The following is a 23,945-nucleotide window of genomic DNA, read 5'->3' as shown; positions in this document are numbered from 1 at the left end:
TTTGGAAAACGTGTTGCGGTGAGAAGGCCACAAGGGGGGCCGGACAACCTTTTGCTGAAGAGGTTAGGCATGTGGCTCATAGACTGACTCAGCCTCTTCAGCAGAGGCAAGGGGCGGAGACGGGTATCTGGGAAAGGTCTGTGCAGGGCACTCTTGTCTAATGGGGGTGGCCCCGTGACGTCCACAGGAGACCCACGAGATTTTCAGTAGTGTTGTATCAGCAAAAACAGCTGGCCTGGGCCGACGGGGATAGAGGCAGGAGAAGAGGTGAGAGGCCGTCGAACTCCGAGTTCCGCAGGCAGGAAGCAGGCAGCTGGGGCTCCTTGGCTGCAGACACATGCCCGACCCTTCATGGCGGAGGAAGCACAGCTCTGAGGGCAGAGCTGGGGCCCAGCAGGTGACACCCTGGGCAGAGGGCACTGCTTAGCCTCCGGCCTTGGACTCGAAGAGAATTTGCCCTGTGGAACTTCTAACTTGCTTGGGACCTGGGACCCTTTTATTCCTTCCAGTTTTTCCCTTTTGGATTGGGAATGTCTGTCCTGTACCTATGCCACTATTGTGTTTTAGAAGCAGATAACTTGTTTTCTAGTTCCCCAGGTCCACAGATGGAGAGGAGTTTTACCCTGGGGTGGATCATTCCCAGAAACTCACGCATGATTGGCTGAAACGACAGGAGTTGGAACCTTGGAGCTGCTGAGCTTTTGTACTTAGCGTTGATGCTGCAGTGGGGATGCTGGCGGGGAGTGACTCGGGACAGGTGTGACATAGGTACAGGACTATTGCATTTTAGAAGCAGATAACTTGTTTTCTAGGCAGGATGAGCTCACCTGAGATCCTAACCATAACTATATCTGCAAAGACCCTTTTCCGAATGAGGTCACAGTCACAGGTGGACTGTCATTGAGGTCACCAGGGAGACTTGATCTTTTTGGAGTGCCACTATCCAACCCTCTGCACTCTGCCCTCTGAGTCTACCGGAAGGTGTCCCAAGAAGAGAAGGGAAGGGAAAGAGGCGGGAGGATTGCAGCTGCCAGCCCTGGGTTGCCTGGGCATGCCAGCAGCCAGTGGAAACTGGGAGGGGCAGGGGTGCATTCACCCTCAGAGCCCTGCTGACACCCTGATTTTAGGCCCAGTGGCCCCCAGAACTGTTGAGAAAATAACTTTTCTGTTGTAGGCCACCCACCATGTGGTGCTTTCTCCAGCTTACAGTGCTTTATCTCCTGCTCTTTGCAGCATTTCTGAAAGAAAAGCGTGGGGCGCTCTGTGTTTTAGTACAGGTCTTATAGTTTTTCAGGATCTATGAGCATTTTCTCCATTCTTGTTTTGGTGAAAGCATCTGTCCTGTCACTTGGACACAGTTCATTTTAACTGACAGTTAAGCCACGAGCTTGGTAAACAATTAGTTGAGAGTATAAGACATTATATTCCATTTATTAAACATTTGAGAATGTGCTTTAGGCAAGGCATTATGCCAGGTAGTTTAGGTCATTGCATATGTGAGTTGGGACTATGGATGTGCACATGTAAATGTGGAGTTCCAGTGTGTGAAGATGCTTTGTGGATGAGTGAGTGTGAGTGTGAGTATGTGAGTGTGAAGGTGAGTGTGTGTAGTTGCATATGTGGATATGTGAGTGTGTGAGTACGTGTGTGTGTATCTGTGGAGATGTGTGTGAATATGTGAAAGTAATGTGGGTGTGAGTGTCTGAGGGTGTGTGAGAATTGCACATGTGGATGCATGAGTGTGTAGACGTGTGAGTGTACATGAGTGAGTGCATATGTATGTGGATATGTGAGTGTGAGTGAACAAGTGTATGAACATGTGACTGCATGAGTAGTGTGTGGGTGTGAGAGTGTATGAATGTGTGTGTATGAGTGTGAATGAGTGTGTGTGTGACTGAGCGTGTGAGTATGTACATGTGTGGATGTGGTGTATGCCAGTGAGTGAAATGTCAGTGTGAGTGTATGTGAATGTGTAAATGTGTGCGTGTTTACATGTGAGTGTGTCAGGTGAATGTGTGTGACTGAATATGAGTATGAACATGTAAGTGTGTGAATGTTCATGCTATGTGAGTGTGTCATTGTGGGTGTAAGTTAATGTGAGTGGTGTGGGTGAATGTTAGTGTGTGAGTGTGAATGTGTGTGCGGTGTGTGTGTATGAATATATTAGTATGTGAATGTATGAGTGGATGTGTAAGTGAAGTATGTGAGTATGGGAATGTGAGTGTGTGCGCGTGTGGCTGTGTGGCTGTGTGAGGGCCCTCACTCCTGCCGCGTCCTGTGTGGGGCCCTCCTCCGTAAAGAGCCATCTGAGTGCTGTCCCCGGTGCCCCGCAGTGCAGGAGATGGCCCAGTCCCCCTTGGCTTTCCCATGGGGGTCTCTGCTCACCTCCTGTTCCTCTCTTCCCTTCCCTTCCTCTCCATAGAGAGAAAAAAATAATCTGGAATGTTAAACTACTTTCCAAAAAATAAAAAAAGACAAACTCACTAAAATAATTGTTCAGGGTTCACCACAACAAGAACACGCTTTTTCTCTGCAGTGCATGTTTCTGGGTTGTAAGGTTCCGTGACCCTCGCCTGGCTTGGCGGGCGGCCCAGTCTTGGCTGCTGCTGATGTGAAAATAGCCTCGGGCGGGAGAGCCTCGGGTGGAGAGGGCAGAGCCGGGGCCGCGAGTGCCACTGAAGCGCCGCTTTCCCTGGTGCACTCCTGCGAGCGCGTGGGACTGAAGCAATTTCCGAGATAATTTGGGGAAACTGTGAGAAACTTCTATGATAAAGCATCATTTCCAGATTTTAAAGACCCTGGAAGTGTTATGACAGACAGAACCAACTAGTTCACCTTGTTTTTGTAACGCCTTCTAAAGTGGTGCATGCAAAATGGACTCCATTTAGGAATCTTGAGGGGTCACTTAGCTGCAAACCATCTAGCATTTAGAGCTAGTATTTTCACTAAGTTCCGCAGTTAGGTTGTTTTGCCCATTTTTCAGATGTTTCAGTGATGTCCAGCATAGGAACACTCTGGTGGATTTAAGTTTCTGGGAGATAAAACTTCGTGAGTGAATCTTTCGTAGAATCTCAGGAAGGGACCTAGGTATTTGGGGACTACTTTTGGTGGGCGTATACTTTTTTTTTATGCCTTCTTTCTTTCATTCAACATTACCACAAATGTCAGATTGATCCATATTGTACCTCATTCATTTTCTCTGCAGTGTACTATTCCCTTGGGCAAACATACTGCGATTTTTTTATCCATGTTTCTGTTGGTGTACTTGGGGGCCTTTCCCGTTTGTTGGCCACCGTTAGCATTCATGAACACGCGTCCTCTTGCACATAGCACCCTAGGGTTGGGCATGTAGGAGTTAAATTACTCGGTTGTAACATTTGCCAACTTGACTAGATAATGCCAAACTGTTTTTCAAAGTGGTTGGACCAAATTACATGTCCACCAGCAGTGCAGAGAATGTTCCACGTTCTCAGCAACACTTATTGTAAATTGGTTTCTCGTTATAGATTTAATTATCATTTCCCAGATTGATAGTGAGATGGAAAAACTACACAAATGCATAAGGTCTGTCTGGGTTTTCTCTTTTGTGAGCTGTCCAAGTTTTCTGCCTGTTCTTCTGGGTAGTTTGTAATTATTTATGCCTTCTGGGTACTGGTTCTTTTCAGTTCTGTGTGTTGCTGACACCTTCCCCTGTCTACAGCTTGCCTTTTAAATTATCCAATGATGAAATGTGATGAAAAGAAGTTGTGAATTTTATGTAGCAATTTTGTAAATCTTTTTCTGGTTTATTCTGATCACTCTCTGTATGTTGTATAAGAAATTCTTCCTGACTTCAGGGAGATGATGCTATCCTCTTATATTATTTCCAGAAAGCTTACAGTTTTATCTTTGACCACTAGAATTTGTTTTTTGTCTGTGGTGTAAAGTAGGGGATTCAGGTGTTCTTTTCCATCAAGGTGCCAGTTGCTTCAGCACCTTCACAGGGGGGACACCTTTCCCCCGTGTTCCATGCACCTGCCGTGGACCACATGCGGGGGGCTCTGGGGACTCGGGTCTGCCTGGGCCTCCCTGTCCCGTTCCTGGATCTGTCTGCATGTTCTGAATAAACAGCTCTGTCTCAACTTCCACACCTTTATCGGAGGTCAGGTTCCGCTAGAACAAGGCCTTCCTCCTTGGGTTCTTGAGGAGTATTTTGGCCCTTCTTGTCCATTTGTATTTACAACACTGAATATTTCAAACCATGAGTATTAATTGCATTCAGGTCTTCTTTAATATTGCAAAGATTAAAAAATTTCTCCAGAAAAGTTTCATACAACCTTTATTAGAGCTGTTCTTAGGTGCTTTATATTTTTAAAATGTTATTATAGATGTTATCTTTTGTAAAAGAACCATTTTCTATCATTTTGTTGCTGGTGTAGAAATAAAGTTGATTTTTGTAAAATTACTGAGTCCAATAATTTTGCTAAAGACTTTGATTCTAATTATTAAACTAGAGTCTCTTGGATTTTCTCTCTATATAATCATATCATCAGGAAATAAGAATGGCTTTGTTTCTCTTTTGAGTTTTTGCACCATTGCTTTCTTTTCTTTGTGTTGTTACTCCAGCAAAGATCTCTAAGAGGTGTAATATGAAATAGAAGTAGTGACAGTGGACATTCTTCTTGTGTTTTCAGTGTCAAATGTAGAACTTTCAACATTTCATCATTAAGTATACGCTATAGTTTTGTTTTGTTTTTTAAATAGAAACACTTTGACATATTGAGGACATTTCTTCTCTTCTTATTTAGCCAAAAGTTCATTTGAATATATAGTAAACATTTTTAAAACATTTCTTTCAAATCTGTTGAGGTGATTTTTTATCTTTAAATTTTTATTCTTTAATAATTTAACATGGTAAAGTGTATTGATTGACTATCTGTTGTCATATGAACCTTACATTTCTAAGGGAAAAACCAACATGGTCACGGTATAATATTCTTCTGTATATTGCTGTGTTTCATGTGCTTGTATTTTGTGTGCGATCTTTTTCTTCGGTTTGCATGAGTGAGATTGACTTGTTATTTTCCTTTCTCATACCATTCTTTTGGGGTTTAGTATCAAGGTTTTGACAGCCTCATAAAATGCATTGATCAGGCTTCTCTCATTTTCTCTTCTCTGAAATATTTTACTTACAATTGGTGTTATTCATTCCTTATACATAGCGTGTATTCACTTGCTTTATACCCTGGTCTGATACCTGATACCTGGTGCCTTTTGTCACTCTCTTTCTCTTGTGTAATATTCTGGCTCTTGCTCATGGTGCCTTGTTTCCTTCTTGTTTTGTTTTGTTTTGTTTTGTGATAATGGTATCTGAAAGACTTAAACCTTATCCTTGGGAATGCAGCAGATTTCCTTTGTAAAAGCAAAGTACAACTGTATCAAGACTTGGGAAATGCAAGCTTTAAAAAAATGGCTTTGGTAGACAAACTGTGGTGCATGTATAGAATGAGTACTTCACATCAGGAAGGGAGCTGTTGATAGTCGGAGTATGGCTTAGATGTAGAACAACAGAACAACATGTAAAATCACCCATGACCCACGTGAGTTAGTGCACAGCTTCGAGGCTGGGCTCTCAGGCTCTGTGGTACGGGAGGTGGAGTTTGCACCCGCAGCATGGCCCGTGCTGCCGTTTTGATCGGGGTGGGCTGCTTTACCTCTCGACCTTTCCTGTGTGTAAAGGAATGCATGTAAAGCATAGATGTTTCTGTTCAAAGCCAAATCCTTTTTTTTTTTTAATTTTTATTTTAGTAATATATATGCAACCTAAAAATTCCCCTTTACCCACATTTTAATATATAATTCAGTACTGTTAATTACATTCACAATGTTGTGCTGCATCTCCGCCATCCATTACCGCAACTCTTTCATCACCCCCAAAGGAAATTCTGTACCAATCAAGCTGTAACATTCCCTAGCCCTCCCCAGTCCCTGGTAACCTGTATTCTAGTTTCTGACTCTGAGTTTACTTTCCAATTATTTCATATCAGTGACAGCACACAATACTTGTTCCCTGTGTCTGGCTTATTTCACTCAACATGATGTCTTCAGGGTTCATTCATGTTGTTGCATGTTTCAGAACTTCATTCCTTTTTACGACTGGATAATATTCCATTGTATGTACATGTCACATTTGGGTTATCCATTCGTTGGTTGATGGACACTTGGGTTGCTTCCATCTTTTGGCCGTTGTGAATAACGCCGCCGTGAACATAGTGTGCAATACCTATTTGAGTCCCTGCCATCAGTTCCTTTGAGTTTATACTTAGTAGTAGGATTGCCAAGTCATATGGTCATTCTGTACTTAACTTGCTGAGGAACCTCCAAACTGTTTTCCACAGCAGCTGCACCATTTTCATTCCCAACAACTGCGGAGGTGTGTTCCCATTTCTCCACATCCTTCCCAGCACTTTTTATTTTTTGTTCTTCTTATTAGTAGCTATTCTAGGGGATGTGAAGTGGTATCTCATTGTGGTTTGATTTGCATATCCCTAATGGCTAAGGATGTTGAGCATCTTTTCATGTGCTTATTGGCCATTTGTATTTCTTCTTTGGATAAGTGTCTAGTCTATTGAAGTCTTGTACCAATTTTTTGATTGGATTGTTTTATCTGTTTATTGTTGAGTTGTAGGATTTCTATGTAAATTCTGGATATTGACCCTTATCAGATATATAGTTTGCAATTATTTTCTCCTTATCTTTTTTAGCGTCACTATGAAGTCCTTTGATGCACAAAAGTTTTTAATTTTATGAGGTCCCATTTATCTATTTTTTCTTTTTATGCATGTGCTTTTAGTGTAGTCTAAGAATCTGCTGCCTAACACAAGGTTCTAAAGTTGAATTCCTACATTTTCTTCTAGGGGTTTTATGTTCTTGGTTCTTTTATTTAGGTCTTTGATCCATTTTGAGTTAATTTTTGTATATAGTGTGAAGTAGGTTCCTCCTTCATTCTTTTGTGTATAAAGATCCAGTTCTCCCAGTGCCATTTGTTGAAGACACGATTCTTTTCCAATAGAGTGGACTTGGCCCCCTTGACAAAAGTCAGTTGGCTATGAATGTGAAGGGTCTATTTCTGAACTCTCAGTTTGATTCTATGGATCTATATATTGTCCTTGGGCCAGTAACATACTATTTTTCACCCTGTAGTTTCATAGTAATTTTTAAAGTCAGGAAGTTTGAGTCCTCTGACTTCATTCTTTTTCAGATGGTTTTGGCTATTTGGGACCCCTTACCCTTCAAAATAAATTTGATAGTTGGCTTTTCCATTTCTTCCAAGAAGGCAGATGGAAATTTGGGATTCTGCTGCATCTGTAAATCGCTTTGGGCAGGATTGAACTTTTGACAATATTTCGTCTTCTAATCCATGAGCATGGAATGTCCTCTGTTTATTTAGGTTTCTTTGATTTACTTTAGGAACATCCAAGTCCTTTCTGGTTCTTGTTTTCTTCACCTTCTTCTATTGATCACTTTTTCTATAGAAATTTTAGCTCTTCCACATTTTCAAATACATGGACTTTTTAGTTTGGCTATCAGGTTTTTACATAAAAGATATATAAAGGCAGTTTTTAAATTAGTTGTAAGCTAAAGAGCAGCCAAAGCCCCTCGCCTTGGGCGCGGCTCCGAGAGGGAGTGCAGATGGCGGCCGCAGGCCCTCCTCTCCCCGCCTGAGGCTGAGCTCTCCGAGTGTGCTCCGTTCCTGGGCAGCTCCTCCCTGCCCGGCTGCCCAGACGGCTTTAGGGGCGCCAGGCTTGTGTTCTTCCAGCTCAGTTACACAAGTGAAAAGAGAATGCTTCTTTCCAGCTAGCTCCAGGAAGAACCGTGATTGTGCCTCTGTGCTCCCAGAACAATTGCTGTTGCCGGCCCCGCTGTGGAGGAGGGCTGTGGGAGGAGGGCTTTGGGAGGAGGGCTGTGGAGGAGGGCTGTGCAGGAGGGCTGTGCAGGAGGGCTGTGGAGGAGGGCTGTGGAGGATGAATGGGGAGGAGGGCTGTGGAGGAGGGCTGTGGGAGGAGGGCTGTGGGAGGATGGCTGTGGGAGGAGGGCTGTGGAGGAGGGCTGTGCAGGATGGATGTGGAGGAGGGCTGTGGGAGGAGGGCTGTGGGAGGATGGCTGTGGAGGAGGGCTGTGAGAGGAGGGCTGTGGGAGGAGGGCTGTGGAGGATCGATGGAGAGGATGGCTGTGGGAGGAGGGCTGGGTCTGTCGCCCGCAGCTCGGGGCCTCCTGGAGGCTGGTGCCCGGCAGGGCCTGCAGGGAGTGCCCTGGGTCCGGCCTCCTCCTGCCCTTGGACTCCCCCAGCGGTTCTCTCTCCTCCTTTCACACTGGTTACTTTTACCTTTGGGTAGACAGTTTAGCTTTTCTAAACTTGAGTGGTTACGTGGTTGTCTACCTCTCAGCTGTGTAATTCCTTCCTTTTACTGCATTTTGCCTGGTCATTTTTTCATTAATATTTTGACCCTACCACCACCACTTAATTTGGAGGAATTTGCTTTGTCAATCTTTGCCATCCCTTTACTCTTAGACTTTTGGAGACATTTTATTTTAAAGTATATCTCTTAAATTGCATATGTTTGGACTTTTATTTGATTGATTTTTAAACCAAATGAGCCAAATAAGCCCTTTAATAGCCTTGTGACTATTCTTATGAGGAATTTACTGCTCACTTAGTTTCCTCTTTTCTCCTTTGTATTTCCTGACATTTGTTTTTCCTGACATGTAAATCGGAGTTTACAGACTTTGATTTTATTTAAGTATTACTTTTTAGTTAGGTAAATCTTTTTCAAAACCGTTTGTGGCTATACTTTTAGGTTTGCACCTGTATGTCTGCTTAACTGTGAATGTGTGATTGATTTCAGTTCTCACCTGTTCCCACCCCACCCCACCCCCCGCCCCCACCCCAACCCCACCTTGAGTTCTCAGCTCTGCCTCATTCTCATTCAGCCAGAGCACTTTTTATATCATTTCATGAGAATTGCTTAGGAAATCAAACTACTTTTTGTCTCTAAAGTGAAACCCAGTCTCCTCAGTTTTAGCTGATGTATGGCACGTGCACTATTTTAAGAGGCAAAAGTCCCCGAATATGTCCCCGTACAAAAGCCCTGCATGCTTCTGAGTGCAGGGAAATCCTGAATGACTTTGTTTCAATGCAACATGATAATTGATTCCTTCTTGTGGATCATGAGAAAATGGTTGGCATCAGTCTGAACAGAGGAAAGAAGTTCCTTATCTCTGAAGAGCTTAGTGAGCCAACATTCTCTTCCCCTTTTGCCACACCTCTCACCAGTCCTTGTGCTTGGGTCTCCAGTGACTGCAGGGTCCCCGTCACCTCCCTCTGCCCTGCCCTGCCCCACGGTGGCCTCGGGGTTTCCTGTCACCTCCCTCTGCCCTGCCCCGCGGTGGCCTCGGGGTGTCCTGTCACCTCCCTCTGCCCTGCCCCGCGGTGGCCTCGGGGTGTCCTGTCACCTCCCTCTGCCCTGCCCCGCGGTGGCCTCGGGGTTTCCTGTCACCTCCCTCTGCCCTGCCCCGCGGTGGCCTCGGGGTGTCCTGTCACCTCCCTCTGCCCTGCCCCGCGGTGGCCTCCGGGGTCCCCGTCACCTCCCTCTGCCCTGCCCCGCCGTGGCCTCGGGGTGTCCTGTCACCTCCCTCTGCCCTGCCTCTGCGCTCACTTTCTCACCTCCAGCCATCTTTGACTCGGTCTGTGTATACAACACTTCACTTGGTTTACTTTTCCTAAAATACTGTTTTGATTATTTCAAATCCCCAATCCGTCCATGCCCACTCAAAGACTTAATAAATGTGGTTCAGAATTTTGCTTATTGCATCTTGAGCTTCTATTCATACCTTACCTTTCTGTTCCTTATGGCCCGAGACTTGTGTTTATCATCATGCCCCTCATGATGGATGCAGATCAGATCTCAGCTTGGTCTGGGTGCACGTCTGCCTCTGTCCCTGTTGCGTAGCATCTGTGCATTCTGAGATCAGAGCCTGGTAGGAAGCCGGCCTTGCCCCAGGAAGTGTGTGCAGGCAGACACCCCCACCCCGACTGTGCATCCCAGCTCAGGCCTCCCTTTTCGAGGATGTCTTCTCGGACCGTCACAGGCCATGGTATATCTCTCTCGTGGGCTCTCGGCCCCACTGCCTTCGCGCTACCCACTGCCTCTCGTTGCTCAGAAATAGCCAGGCTGCAGCGCGTCCAAGATCACGGAGCCAGTAAGACTATGAGGAGTCAGTACAAGCCGTGCCTGCTATCAGAACCGAACAGTTCCTCCCTGTGCCCAGTCGGGGAGTTCTGGAGATTGACTTGCAGGATTTCATGATTCTCAGGACACAGGGAGTGAGAGGAAAGAGGGTCTTTGAGGGGGGTAACCCCCATTCCTGGCCTGAGAGACACCTCCCTGCACTGAGGAGAGCCTGTGCTGCTTTCACCTCATTTTCTGTGGCACAGGGAGGGGTGGCCGTGGGGGGCTGGCCCCACTGAGCATGTGTCCTGTTGAGGTGCTTATGCTCAGTCTGAGGGAAGCTGTGCTTGAACTCAGCATGTCATGATCGGAGTATCGGACGATTCTCCAAGTAAAAATATGCTGGTGTGTCATGAAAAATTGACAGGTATTACAGAATGGAAAATGGGGAAAATTTAAGATAAAATGGCGTCTGTGTCCTTTCAGCCTATTTTCTTTTGCTCAGATTAGAATCTAAAAATAAGTCTGCCTTACGGAGAACGCGGGTGAATTACTTCCGGTAGATCCACTCCCTGGGGCGAATCTTGTCCGTTCCTCGGCAGGCTTGCGGGTACTCGGTTCACCTGGTCGTGGGCAAAGCTGCGGGTTTAATTGTAATCAGTTTCAGTTGAAATGTAGCAAGGATCATGGTGCTTCAGGAAAACACATTTCAGATTTCTTCAGGGCCGTAGCTGGGAATGTGGGATTGGGCGGTGCAGCCCTCAGGGGCCTCCGTGGAGCGCTCGCACCCACCTCGGCAGCCTCGCCTGTGCTCTTGGGTGGCACAGCAGCAGCACTGAGCTCACTGTCCTGTTTGTGGCAGCACCGGTCGCAGCGCCGCCTGGCTCAGGAAGCTGCTGGCCTCACAGACGACCTTCCATTTGGTCAGGATGCGTCTCTCGACAACATTGCCACGGTCGCTAAGTTAGCAATAGTGTGAGCTTTAAGTCTGCTGTTACCTTATAATCCATTTCTATTCCCAAAATTGTGCGCTTAATAGTTTTTTGTTGGTTTTTGTTTGGTTTGGGTCATGCATCATGTTACTAAAAGTGCTTTTGTAGTTTAGTACAGGTTTAGTGTTCCGGTTTGCTAATGCTGCCCGTTATACAAAATACCAGAAATGGATCGGCTTTTATAAAGGGTGTTTGTTCTGTTACACAGTTACAGTCGTGAGGCCATCACTGGAGGGTGGCCAATGGTGTCCGGAAAACTCTGTCAGCTCAGGAGGCACATGGCTGGCGTCCGCTTGCTCCCAGGTTACGTTTCAAAATGGCGTTCTCTACAATGTTGCTCTTGGGGCGTTTTGTCCTCTCTTAGCTGCTGCTTTTCTCCAAAATGTCACGCTCAGTTGCTGTCCAAAATGTCACTCACAGCTGCACTGAGTTCCTCTGTCTGTCAGCTCATTTATACGGCTCCAGTGATTTAATTCAGACCCACCCTGAATGGGTGGGGCCACACCTCCATGGAAACTATCCCATCAGAGTCATCACCCACAGTTGGGTGGGTCACATCTCCATGGAAACATCCCGTCAAAAGGTCACACCCTAATCATAAAGATTAATCAATCTGCCCCCACAAGATTGCATCAAAGATAATGGCATTTTGGAGGCCATAATACATCCAAATCGGCACATCTAGGTTTTTAAATTTCCTAGAATTATAACTTTACTAAAAATAAAGTAAATGCAGTCATGATACTCTGTCAGCTGAGTGGTTGAAGTTTGAGCTTCTTAGAGAGTTTTAAAATTAAAAAGTAACTTATTTTACTAGCGTTTAATTAAGACATGCCTGTCTAAATAAGGGTGCGGCGGCCCCTGCTGCCCCCTAGTGTCCAGGTTGAAAAAGACGTGTTTGCCTCCTCAGTGTTTCATTAGGGGACTGCAGACTTGCACTGGGCACTACTTACACTTGATTTCTACCAACCTGAAGATGATCTGTTTTCTTTTCCACAAGTATAGTGCTTTCCACAGTCTTCAAAGGGTATTTGCATCCAACCCAAAAGATTTCAGCAGTAATTACCTATAATGTAATATTCCATGAAATAATAAATTCTTACAGTTCTATAATAGCAGAGATTGTTTTATTAAAACCTAAAACCATTCCTGGTCTGAATAGACAGATGTCTCAGAAAAAGAGGCTAGCAGGTACTCACTTGTTTCCATTCCACCACATGCCGGTGACAGTGAATGCTGAAAAATTCCTGCTCAACTCTAGACAGAAATCCATTTTATCTTACAATTGCTAAGACAGGCTGACCTTTTCTGAAATAATTTGACCAAAACAAGTAAAGAGTCCATAAAACACAGAAAAAGTCATGTTTTTCCAAAGTGTGTGTTTGTGAGCCAAAGCATCAGAGCTGTGAAAAGCTGCTCGGGTGCCAGGCCCCCTTTGCAGCCTGGCTCTCCTCTGTCCTCGGAGGGGTGTGATCGCCAGGAGCCCCTTGTCACCCCCCACCACCACAACCACCACCCTCCCCCGTTTTGCCCATGTTTGAGCCAGGCAGTCCATGACTTACATTTGATCTTTCTGATTTGTAGACAGTCCATCTTATCTCCAAAGTCAGGAATCATAGAAGAGTCCATGTAAAAATGTATTTTATTTTCCTTTTCCAAGCCATCCTCTTGCCTTACAGTCCTCCTGAACTGTCTTGGTAAGTGGTCACCATGGCACATTTGCAGTCCATTTGTGGAGCCTTCACTGGGGACATGGCCTCTCAGGGGACACGGCCACCCAGAGGGCGGCTTGCTTTATGCCATGACACACCGTCTTCCAAGCATTGTTCTGATGTAGCAGATGCAGTCTTATGTCAGTTTGGTTCTCTATTCTGATGGGATCGTAGATAGCCAGAAGATGGTGAGCTTGATGGTCTACAATATCCATGTAACTATTAATTAAAGATGTTCTCTCTGACTGGTCTAGTTCAGATGATGTTTAAGATATGAACTCTACAGACAGATAAATCAAATTCTGACTAATTTTTCCTTATCTTACCCACAGACTTTTTTTTTCACTGTGACTCCTAAAGATTGATTTTCAAGTGCACATAAATTAATAGGTTGAATCATATGAACTGCCGTTTTGTGGGTAAAAAATAGTTGACTCTCAGCAATTCCACATGCTTTAAGCACCGACTGCTATTTTGTTGATAGAATCAAATTAGATACAACCAATCATTGTTGAGCTGATATATAGTAGGAGCTGTGCTGTGAATGGCTAGCCCTAGCCGAGCCCCGCCCACACGGTGCATTTTGGTGTCCATACTTCGTGGCTGTTCTCTCAGGACAGGCCCGGGAGGGCTCCCTCGAGGCCAGCCAGGCTCATCTGTGCTGCAGAGAGGCATGGTGAGTCTCCAAGGAAACACGATGAGTCCTCTTGGTTTTTATAAATTGCAGTCTTACTATGTAGCTTTAAATTATGAAAAAGCCTAAAGAATAGTAACGGGATACTAATGTATTTATTACAGATTTAACATATTCATGTTTTTTGTTTTTTGTTTTTAAGAAACAGATGCTCTGGCACTGCAGGCCTTCCCCACCCCCCACACCCCGCCTTGCCAGAGTTCATCCCTCCGGAAATTGTCATGGAACCCTTTTAGTTCATGCTTCTACAGCCTTGCTGCGTGTGTGGACCCATAAACAATTTAAAGTATTTGTGTGTGTTTTAAAAATTTATAAATGGTGCTGTGCCATTCATATCTGTTTACAACGTGCTTTTTTATTGGCCACATTTTAACGACATCAACTGATGGGCCATTTGGATGCACTCGCTCCTGAGGTCTCTCGTCCCTGACGTGCTCCTGTGTGTGGGAGTGGCGGCTGGAGGTGGAGGTGCAGGGACAGTGTCTGCGCCTTCCTTCTTTCCGTGTGGTCAGGTCACTCTCCAGAGTGGCTCCACTGATCTGCACTTGTACTTGTGCTTTCCCCACAACCTCGCCAACATTTGATGCTGTTCGACGATGCATTCTCTTCTCTCGGGTGGGGTCGCGAGGCCAGTTGCTCTGCGGGAGGACCCCCGACCCTTACCCCATTTTCTCTTACTGATTTATTTGTAGGAGTTCTACATTATTTTCTGGTATTAACTCTTTATTTTCAATCCAAAGTCTTTTTCTGCAGTCTGTAACTTGTATTTTTGGTCTTTTGTGGGATAAGATGTTTTAGTCTGAGTATAACAGCTTGTTTCCATCTTATCCTTCACATGTCTTCTTTTAGGGGGCCTTCTCTGCCCCAAGATTGTAAATATGTGTTTCTGTATTTTCTTTTAATACCTTTAGAAATATTTTACATTCTGTTTTTTAATCCACATGTAATGTTTTTTCACCACATGGCATGAAAAAGGGCTTTCAACCTCATTTTTAAAATATGTGTTTAAGCCATAGGGAGAGAGTTAGAGCAGAGAAGCTGTGAGCTCAGGCTGAGCCTGCAGCCCTGCCTCACTGGGGGTCCAGCCCCAGAGGAGCGTGGGAGGGGAGGCTGAGGCGCCGCGGCAGCGTTCAGGGTGCAGCAGAGGTGGCCGAGGCCCAGACCAGGGAGGGACCCCCAGGCTCCAACAGTGGGCGCCGCTGGGCCTCAGCAGAGACCGGGCAGGTAACCCTTTGCACCCGGCTTCCATCCAGCAAGGCGCGCACCTCCCTGCTTAGATCCACGCTGCGCCCTTCCCGGCTGAAGTGGGGCCAGGGTCCGAGCAGTGGCGCCCTGCAGCGCAGCCCAGGCTGGAGCTCCCTGCCTGCGTGTCGGGAACCTTCCACGCCTTTCCCCACCCCGTGTGGGAGCGCCCCTGGCCCTCAGCTTTCTGGCTGCCCAAAGCAGACGGCCCAGTGCAGCGAGTTAGCGGGACAGATGGAATAAGGGGAGCTGGGTCGGCGAGTGACTCTGTAAGCCCTGCCGTGACTGTTGGGATGTAAACAAGGGGAGGGCACGCGAAGAACAGGATCCTGGAGGGTCGGGGCCTCGGGAAAGGAGCTGTTCGGTTGGATGACACAGTGCCTGGCAGGGTGACAGAACTTGGCAAAGACTCTGACCGAGCCCAAGTGCCGAGGGCCTGTCCCCGAACAAGGGCTCTGCTCAAGCCCTGGTTGGGGGCCAGCGTGGGGGCACATGGTCAGGCCCACACCTGACCCTGCGGTGCTGGCCCGGAAGGCCTGCCATCCGAGCAGGGGTCAGTCCCCACCCAGGCAGGGAGGTCAGACTAGGAAACCCAGGTTCCAGAAGTAGAGATTTGAGAGTAAGGATCCCAGAGAAAATCTCATTCAAAAAATAAACAGAAAAATGGGCGGGCAAGGAGAGTATGGGAGAAAGTGACAAGGAGGGCAGGATGTGAAAGTACACTGTGGCCAGACATCTGAGACCTGGGGGCAACCAAGAAAATGCATCCCAGACCTTTGAGTGGTCAGCTACAGTCCAGACTGGTTGTGTGGGCAGGGAGTGGCCTTGCCCAGAGGCTGCCCGGACCCTGAGTGCCAACCCCTGCTCTGTGCAGGGCGTGCTGCTGGCCACTGGTGAGCAAGAAGAGTGCTGTACACACCCAGGCCGTTTCGGTTAGCTCAGTACGTGGCACGCGTGGAAAGGTGCATTCACCCACCAGCCTCCGTGTGGAGCGAGCCCTTTTCTTTGAGTACAGTTTGAAGATCCATGTTGTTTTCCTCATAAAAGGCATACTTATAGTACATTGTTTATAACTTGCACTTTGGCTTTCCTTAAAGTAGAGAGACAGCAAAAAGATATTCCCATATCTTTGAGTGAGAATCCTTAGAGATTTCTAAAATTCCTTCCAGTCTTTTATGTCTTGTGCGCACCTCATTAAAGAGTAGTTTTTAAAACAATTGATCATTATCAAATATTTCAAAACATTGTTTCATTTAAATGGAAAATAGATCTCTTGATTTTAATCACATTTCATTAAATTTTACAATACATGAGTAAGTACATCTGAGAGCAAACACAGCTGGCTCTACCTGGAAGGGGAGGGTCAGGCCCCATGAGAGACCCATTTCAAATAGCCGTTCCTGATAAAACATGGCCTGGTTTTCTTACATAAACATAATCCCTCTCTCCTTGGAGCCCCCATACTGCTTTGTACCTTAACTTACAACATTCTACCTTTTTCTGTTACATCTTATGATATAAACTGTGTCAGCTGCAAACATCTGGGGCATAAAACATTTGTTGTCTTAAATGTCAACAAAGTCTAGAAAACAGTATTAACTATTTTTATATAAAGCCAAAGGTAATTCATATAAATATGTATGTATAAAAATCTTGCATGTGAAAATATTGCATGGCTGCTAGACCACACTAAGTTCTGTGATGGATTTTTATTTGGCAGTTTACGTGTAAACTTGGACATGGGCAAAGCCGCCTATGGGTGGATGATTATGAAAGATGAATGTATTCCTGGGACAGTCGTCCGGACAAGCACCATCCCCGAGGAGCTGGGGCGTTTGGGGTATCTGTTAACTGACAAGACAGGTACTAAGAAACATTCAATCAAAAATGATCATGGTGGTTTTATATATATGTTTATGTGTACATATGCAAATGTATGTATGTGTTTTAGAACAGAATATTGAATTCACGTTTAGGATTTTTCAGACTGCTCTTGAAAACTGTCACACAACTTAATCATTATCTTCTAAGATACACAGTAGTATCAGAATTAGCAAAATGTTAAACTCTTGGAGATTTAAGTCATATATTTGTGTTACTTTGAATTTTCTACGACCCTTTTTTTTTTTAACTGCCTTTGTAACACTTCTTTAGGGGCTTCTTCAGAGCAAAAATTGCATATTTGTTTATTATAAAATGGTATTTTAAAGTGTTAGAAGAAAATTACAATTAATAAGACATATGAATTTGGTATTTTGAGAAAAATATTCTCCTAAAGAGCTTCACTACAGACTATTTATCCCACCCTAAGTCTCGGTGCCCCAAATTCTATTCCTCCTTATTATTTTATTTTTAATCAAAAAACTCTACCCCATAACATTGTTAAGTAAAAGACAAACAAATTGGATCTAAGACCATAGTAAAAGCCATTCCTGAGAGGTAAACTTCCTCCTTGATTTATTGATTCATGATTTAGAGTCGTAGTAATACTAAGTGAACTAGAAATAGAAGTATATTTGTTTAGTGTGATAAAGAAAATATGTCCAAAACAGAATTGAACATCATTTTTTAAAATTTAATTTTATTGAGATTTTTCACATACCATACAATCATCCAAAGATCCAAAGTGTACCATCATACAGCTGTGCACCCGTTATCACAATTAATTTTTTTTTTCAATTTTTAGGACATTTTCATTACTCCAGAAAAGAAATAAAGACAAAAAAAAAGAAAAATCTTCTTGTACCCCTGACCACCCTCTCTCCATTATTGACTCATAGTATTGGTATAGTACATTTGTTACTGTTGATGAAAGAATGTTAAAATACTGCTAACTGTGGTACATAGTTGCAATAGGTATATTTTTCCCTATATACCCTTCTATTATTAACTTCTAGTTAGAGTGTCATACATTTGTTCTAGTTCATGAAAGAGATTTCCAATGTTTGTACAGTTAATCATGGACATTGTCCACCACAAGATTCTGTTTTATACATTCCTATATTTTAACCTCCAACTTTCCTTCTGGTGACGTACGTGACTCTAAGCTTCCCCTTTCCACCATCTTCATGCAGCATTCAGCACTGTTAGTTATTTTCACAATAACATGCTACCATCACCTCTTCCATTTCTAAACACTTAAGTTCAACCTAGTTAAACATTCTGCTTATAATAAGCAACTGCTCCCCATTCTTTAGTCTCATTCTATATCCTGGTAACTTACATTTCATGTCTGTGACTTTACATATTATAATTAGTTCATATCAGTGAGACCCTGCAGTATTTGTCCTTATGAGTCTGACTTATTTCACTCAAAATAGTGCTCTCAGGGTTTCTTCATCAACCTGTTTTTTTTAACGTGGTTTTGTTAACACACCATACATTCCATCCTAAGTAAACAATTGATGGTTGCCTGTATAGTCACGTATTTATGCATTTACCACCCTCACCACTATCTATATAAGGACATCTCCATTTCTTCCACAAAGAGGGAGGAAGAATCAAAGAAAAAGAAAAAGAAAAAATAAAAATGACAGCTAAAAAACAACAAAAGGAAAGATAGCATTAACCTAAAGTAGAATAAAAGAGTCAAATAACATCACCAATCCCAAGAGTCCTATACCCCTCCCCTTTGTCCCCCTCTTATAGGCATTTAGGTTTGGTATATTGTCTTTGTTACATTAAAGGAAGCATAATACAATGTTTCTGTTAACTATAGTTTCTAGTTTCCATTGACTGCATTTTTCCCCCAATATCAGTCCATTTTTAACACCTTTCAAGGTTGACATTCATTTGTTCTCCCTTAGGAAAAAACGTATCTGTACGTTTTATCACAATGTTGAGCGCTCTGGGTTTCACCGAGTTAGTCCCAGTCCTTATCTTTCCTCGTTCCTTCTGGTGTCCCACATGCTCCTAACCTTCTCACAGTCATCTTTGTTCAGTGCACTTACATTGCTGTGCTACCATCACCCAAAATTGTGTTCCAAACCTCTCACTCCTATTTTTTCCTATCTTTAGTGCTCCCTTTAGTATTTCCTTTAGAGCAGATATGTTGTTCACAAACTCTGTCATTGTCTTTTTGTCAGAGAATATTTTAAACTCTCCCTCATAGTTGAAGGCCAGTTTTGCTGGATATAGGATTCTTGGTTGGTGGTTTTTCTCTTTCAATATCTTAAGTATATCACACCACTTCCTTCTTGCCAGCATGGTTTCTACTGAGAAATCCACACATGGTCTTATCAAGCTTCCTTTGTATGTTAGGATGTGAGGGATTTCTTTTCTCTTGCTGCTTTGAGGGTTCTCCCTTTGTTTTTGACGTTTGATAATCTGATTATTAACTGTCTTGGCGAAGGTCTATTCAAATCTATCCTGTTTGGGGTACGCGGCACTTCTTGGATCTATAATTTTATGTCTTTCATAAGAGATGGGAAATTCTCATTGATTATTTCCTCTATTATTGCTTCTGCCCCTTTTCCCTTCTCTTCTCCTTCTGGGACACCCATGGCACATACATTATGGGCTTCATGTTGTCATTCAGTTCCCTGAGATGTTGCTCATATTTTTCCATTCTTTTCCCTATCAGTTCTTTTGTGTGTAGGATTTCGGGTGTCTTGTTCTCCAGTTCCTGAGTGTATTTTTCTGCCTCTTGAGATCTGCTGTTATATGTCTCCATTTTGTTTTTCATCTCTGTGTTGTCCCTTTCATTTCTTAGATTCTGCCAGTTGTTTTTTCACACTTTCCATTTCTACCTTATGTTCACCCAGTATTTTCTTTACATCCTTCATCTCTTTTGCCATATCTTCCCTGAACTCATTGATTTTGTTTTTTATGTGGTTTAGCATATTTCTTTGAAAATCTTTAATTGATTGTTTCATTAAAGTGAAACAATATCTCAGCTGTATCTTGATTGAGGAGTAAGTTTGTTCCTTTGACTGGGCCATATCTCCGCCCTTCTCAGTGTAGTTTGTAGTCCTCTGTGGTCTAGGCATCTGGCTTCCCCAGTTGTGCCAATCAGATTTTCCCAGACCAGAACAGGTTCAGATCTCAGAATGGGATTGTATTCAGTTTCAAGGCTCCCTGAGGGTATGTCTTAGAGATTGGTGGACTTTCCTTTGGGGTATCTAGCCGCTGTGCTTTTCCTACCCTGCCCAGCAGGTGGTGCCTGTCAGCCTGTTGCCCCACCGGTGTAAGGAGGTGTGGTCCTTTTAGTTTCTGTTTTGGTTGTTTTCCCCCGGACTCTGGGGTCTGGTTCTGAAGGGAAGGCGGGTAGTAGAGCTGGGCCCCACCTCCTTTCTCTTAGGGAAGATACACCCCCTAGGAAGTTTTCTTTTGCATTTGAATTGCTCCTTTGTCTCTCTGACTCTGTTAACTACCCCCTTGTCTGGGTCAGAGCACTGGGAACTGAAAATGGCTGAGGCTATCTCCACTGAGCCCCTCAGGTTGAGAGAGAGAAAAAGGGCTCTTTAAGGTCATTCATCATTAAAAGCCTCTGTCTGCATGTTGTTTTTGTAGCTTATATTCAGCAGTCCACAATTGTTAATTAAAACCCCAGTTGGAGCCGGGCTGAGCTATATTTGCTCACTCCAGGATGGCTGGTCTCTCCCACAGTGAGGTTTTGCAGCTCAGTCTGCCGTAGGGGGAGGGGGCCCCTGGCACGGCTCTGCAGTTTCTGCTAACATATTTTATGCTGCGATCTCAGCCACTCCACCCAATCCAGGCTGGCGCACGATGTGTGGACAGTCAACAGCTGTCCCCCAGCAGTTATTCCAGATCATTGACTAATTGTTCCTGTTGTTTCTTAGTTGCTCCAGAGGACTAACTAAACTCCACTCCTCTCTATGCCACCATCTTTCTCCTCCTCTTCAACATTATATTTAATAATAAAACTTAGAAAAAACTTAATTGCAGCCAGGAGGAAGACCAGAAACATGCCATCAGCACCGTGACTTAACATTCCTTGTGGGAGCGCTTGCCTTTGCACTAAGACAAGAAATGCAAATGCAAGAAAGGACTAAAGGCAGAAAAAAATATGTGTAGGTGTAACAGTCAGCCAAGGAAATCAACTGATGATTGCTTAAACTAAAAAATCAGTAAATGACAGGTTACACATTGAGATTACAAAATAGCTTCCTTCTATTTAAGTAGAGAACAGACCAGTTTCTGGAGATCCCATTCACAGCAGCTCAGTACATAGAAAACACCTGTTAGTATGCCCCACCCCCTTGCACAGAGTCCCCAGGAAACCATTCTCCTCAAGAAATATACCTTTTGAGAAAACAGATTGAATCAACTGCAGAAGAAACCCACACCACCTTACTAGACTAATCATACACTGATCTTTATTCTTAAGTACAGTCAGAAAACCAAGAATAATCAGGATGAAAGAAAAGGACCAATATGAGCAAGTGACCTGTTCTTAAGGAAAACAGATTAAATGATTATTTATATAGAAAACCCAAAAGAACCTATAGGAGAATGTTTAGAATTATAAGAGAGTTTTGTTATACATAGTTTCTGAATTAAACTGCATTTTTTATACCAGCAGCAATTAAATTTGATACTAAAAATGCCAGTTAGAATAACAATAAAAAGTATGAAGTAATTCAACATAAATCCAAATAAAATTGTGTAAGACCTATATGGAAATAAGTTTCTAAATTTTTTGAAAGACATTAAAGAGGATGTTAATAAATGTTAAACATTCTGTTTTCATGAGTGAGATACCTTCATGTAATGAAGATATCATTTCTTCCCACATTAAACAGCCTGACAGTTCTGCAAATTTAGGTTGGATCAGAAATTCTCAGTCGCTCTTGATGGGAATGTGTGTTGTCAGACTGCTTTGTAAAGCATATTTTGGTATTAGCAATCAGATTGAACATGTGTGTGTCCAACCATCTGGCAATTTCACTGTTCTGTTCCCTGGAGAAAGCTTTGCACGTGAGCATGAGGAGAGGAGGCATATACAGGAATTTCATAGTACCATGTTGACCAACAATAACAGAGAAACTGGATGTAAAAAGAAGTTTATCAGGAACAGAATGGGTAAATGGTGGAATATTTTTACAATTGAATACCAAACAGCAACGACAATGAAGTACAGACACATCAGCATGGGTGGATTTCAGAATATAATAAGATAACACACAGAAGAAAAGTTTAGTAAGATTTCATTCATATAAATATTAAAAGCATTATAACCTGAACAATTTAATGTTGCAGCACATAATTGATGAAACTGTAGAGAAAAGCAAAAGTTGAAAGAAAGGAAAGAAATATTTGGACAAATAAGAACCGAAAGAAAACTAGCTGTATGTAGCTTAATGTCAGAGAAAATGAATTTGTTGCCAAAAAGCATTATTGAAGAAAGAAGGTCATTACCTAATAATAGAAGGTTCAATTCTAAATGTTTGTTCACGTAATAAAGTAGCTTCAAAATGTATAAAGCAAAAATTCATAGTCTACAGAGAGAAATTGATAAATCTGCTGTGACAGGAGGATATTTTAACATCTCTTTAATGATAAACCAAGCAGGCAGACATCATCCATAATGCAGAAGATTTGAATAACACAATTATCCATTTTGGATCTCATGGACATGTAGAGACTTCTTCATCTAACAATTAGAGATTACACGTTCTTTGCCAAACATATATGGAATGTTCGAAGTTTGGTCATGTACTAGGCCGTGAGCCAAGTCTCAACAAGTTCCAAAAAATGGGTATACTTGATCACAATAAAAAAAGAAATAAGAAAAAAGGATAGAAATTAATAACAAAGGGATAAATCAGGGATTGATTTAGGTGATGAATGTACAACTATGTAATGGTACTGTGAACAATCAAATGTACGATTTGTTTTGTATGACTGCGTGGTATGTGAATATATCTCAATAAAATGAAGATTAAAAAAAATAATAAAAATAAAAAAATAAAAAAGTAAATACAATGAGAAGAATACAACATCATTCCAATGGTATTCCTGCCAAAGAAAATCTTAATCTAATTGTGAGGAAATACTGCACCAACCCAATTTGAGGGACATTCTACAAAATAGCTGGCCTGTAATCTTCAAAGTGCCAACATCATGAAATTCAAAGGAACGCTGAAGAATTCTTCCAGACTGAAGGACACTAAAGAGACATGAAAGCTGAATGCAACATGTGATTCTAAATGGGATATGTTTGCTATAAAAGACATTATTGGGACAACTTGTGAAACTGGAAAGGGATCTGAGGATTAGGTGGCAGAAATCATCAATGTGAACTTCCTGATTTTGATGGCTGTTTATGAGATTTCATGAAGTGTTAAGGGGGTAACAAGACATCAGGTTAGCAAATAAACCTCAGATGATTCAGAGAAAAAAAAAAGTTAAAAAAAAAAAAGATTCCATATTTTTGGAAGTTAAAGAACACACTTTTAAATGGGTCAGAAATGAATTAATGGAAATTTAAAAATACCTAGAGCTAGATAATAATAAAATTGTTCTATATCAAAGCCCATAGATGAATAAATGTAGACCTTTACAGGAACTTTGCAGCCTTAAATGCATTAATAGGAAAAGAAGAGAGGCTACACATTAATAATTGAAATGGCTAACTTGAGGACAATAAAATAAACCCAAAGAAATAGAACAAAGGAGATCTTACAGATAAGAACAGAAATCAATGACTTAGTAAACAAAGATAAAATAGAAAAGATCAACACAGTCAATCTGTCCTTTGAAAAGACAGCAAAACAAGAACACCTCTGATGGGGCTGATCAAAATAACAAAAAAAATGAGGCAGAGTAAATATTGTATATGATAAAAGAGACCAAGCTACAGAAATAGATGAAATTTAAATGAAGTTCTACGAGAATATGAATGAAATCCTGGGTAATGGAACAATTCCCAGAAAAATATAAGCCATCCAAATGGACTCAAGAAGAAATAACTTTAATAGGCTAAAATCATTTAAGATATGTAGTGTTTAGAAAGATCTTACATACCAGCCCTAGACAATTTTATTAATAATTCTTGCATTCCCTCAAGGCCCGCTTATTACAGTTCATAGATTCTTTCAGATAAGAGAAACAGGATATTCTGTGGATATGACTG

At 42.8% G+C, this 23,945-nt stretch overlaps 1 protein-coding gene across 9 annotated transcripts in view; it reads left to right on the top strand.

Annotated features, from left to right (window-relative positions):
• Positions 1–23,945, top strand: part of ATP9B (ATPase phospholipid transporting 9B (putative)) — a 415,099-nt gene that overhangs the window by 291,118 nt on the left and 100,036 nt on the right. For 8 of the 9 annotated variants that reach the window (XM_037805661.1, XM_037805662.1, XM_037805658.1 and 5 more), the window contains one exon: positions 16,569–16,711. The exons of the other annotated variant lie outside the window; for it this stretch is intronic. In XM_037805661.1, the coding sequence (XP_037661589.1) occupies positions 16,569–16,711 (143 nt within the window). The remainder of the gene's footprint in view (positions 1–16,568; positions 16,712–23,945) is intronic. 9 annotated transcript variants of the gene reach the window in all.

This window comes from Choloepus didactylus, chromosome 16 (assembly GCF_015220235.1).
Source record: "Choloepus didactylus isolate mChoDid1 chromosome 16, mChoDid1.pri, whole genome shotgun sequence".
NCBI classification, from domain to species: domain Eukaryota; kingdom Metazoa; phylum Chordata; class Mammalia; order Pilosa; family Megalonychidae; genus Choloepus; species Choloepus didactylus.
Note: the sequence above shows the minus strand (reverse complement) of the source record. Positions and strands in the feature narration are given on the sequence as shown.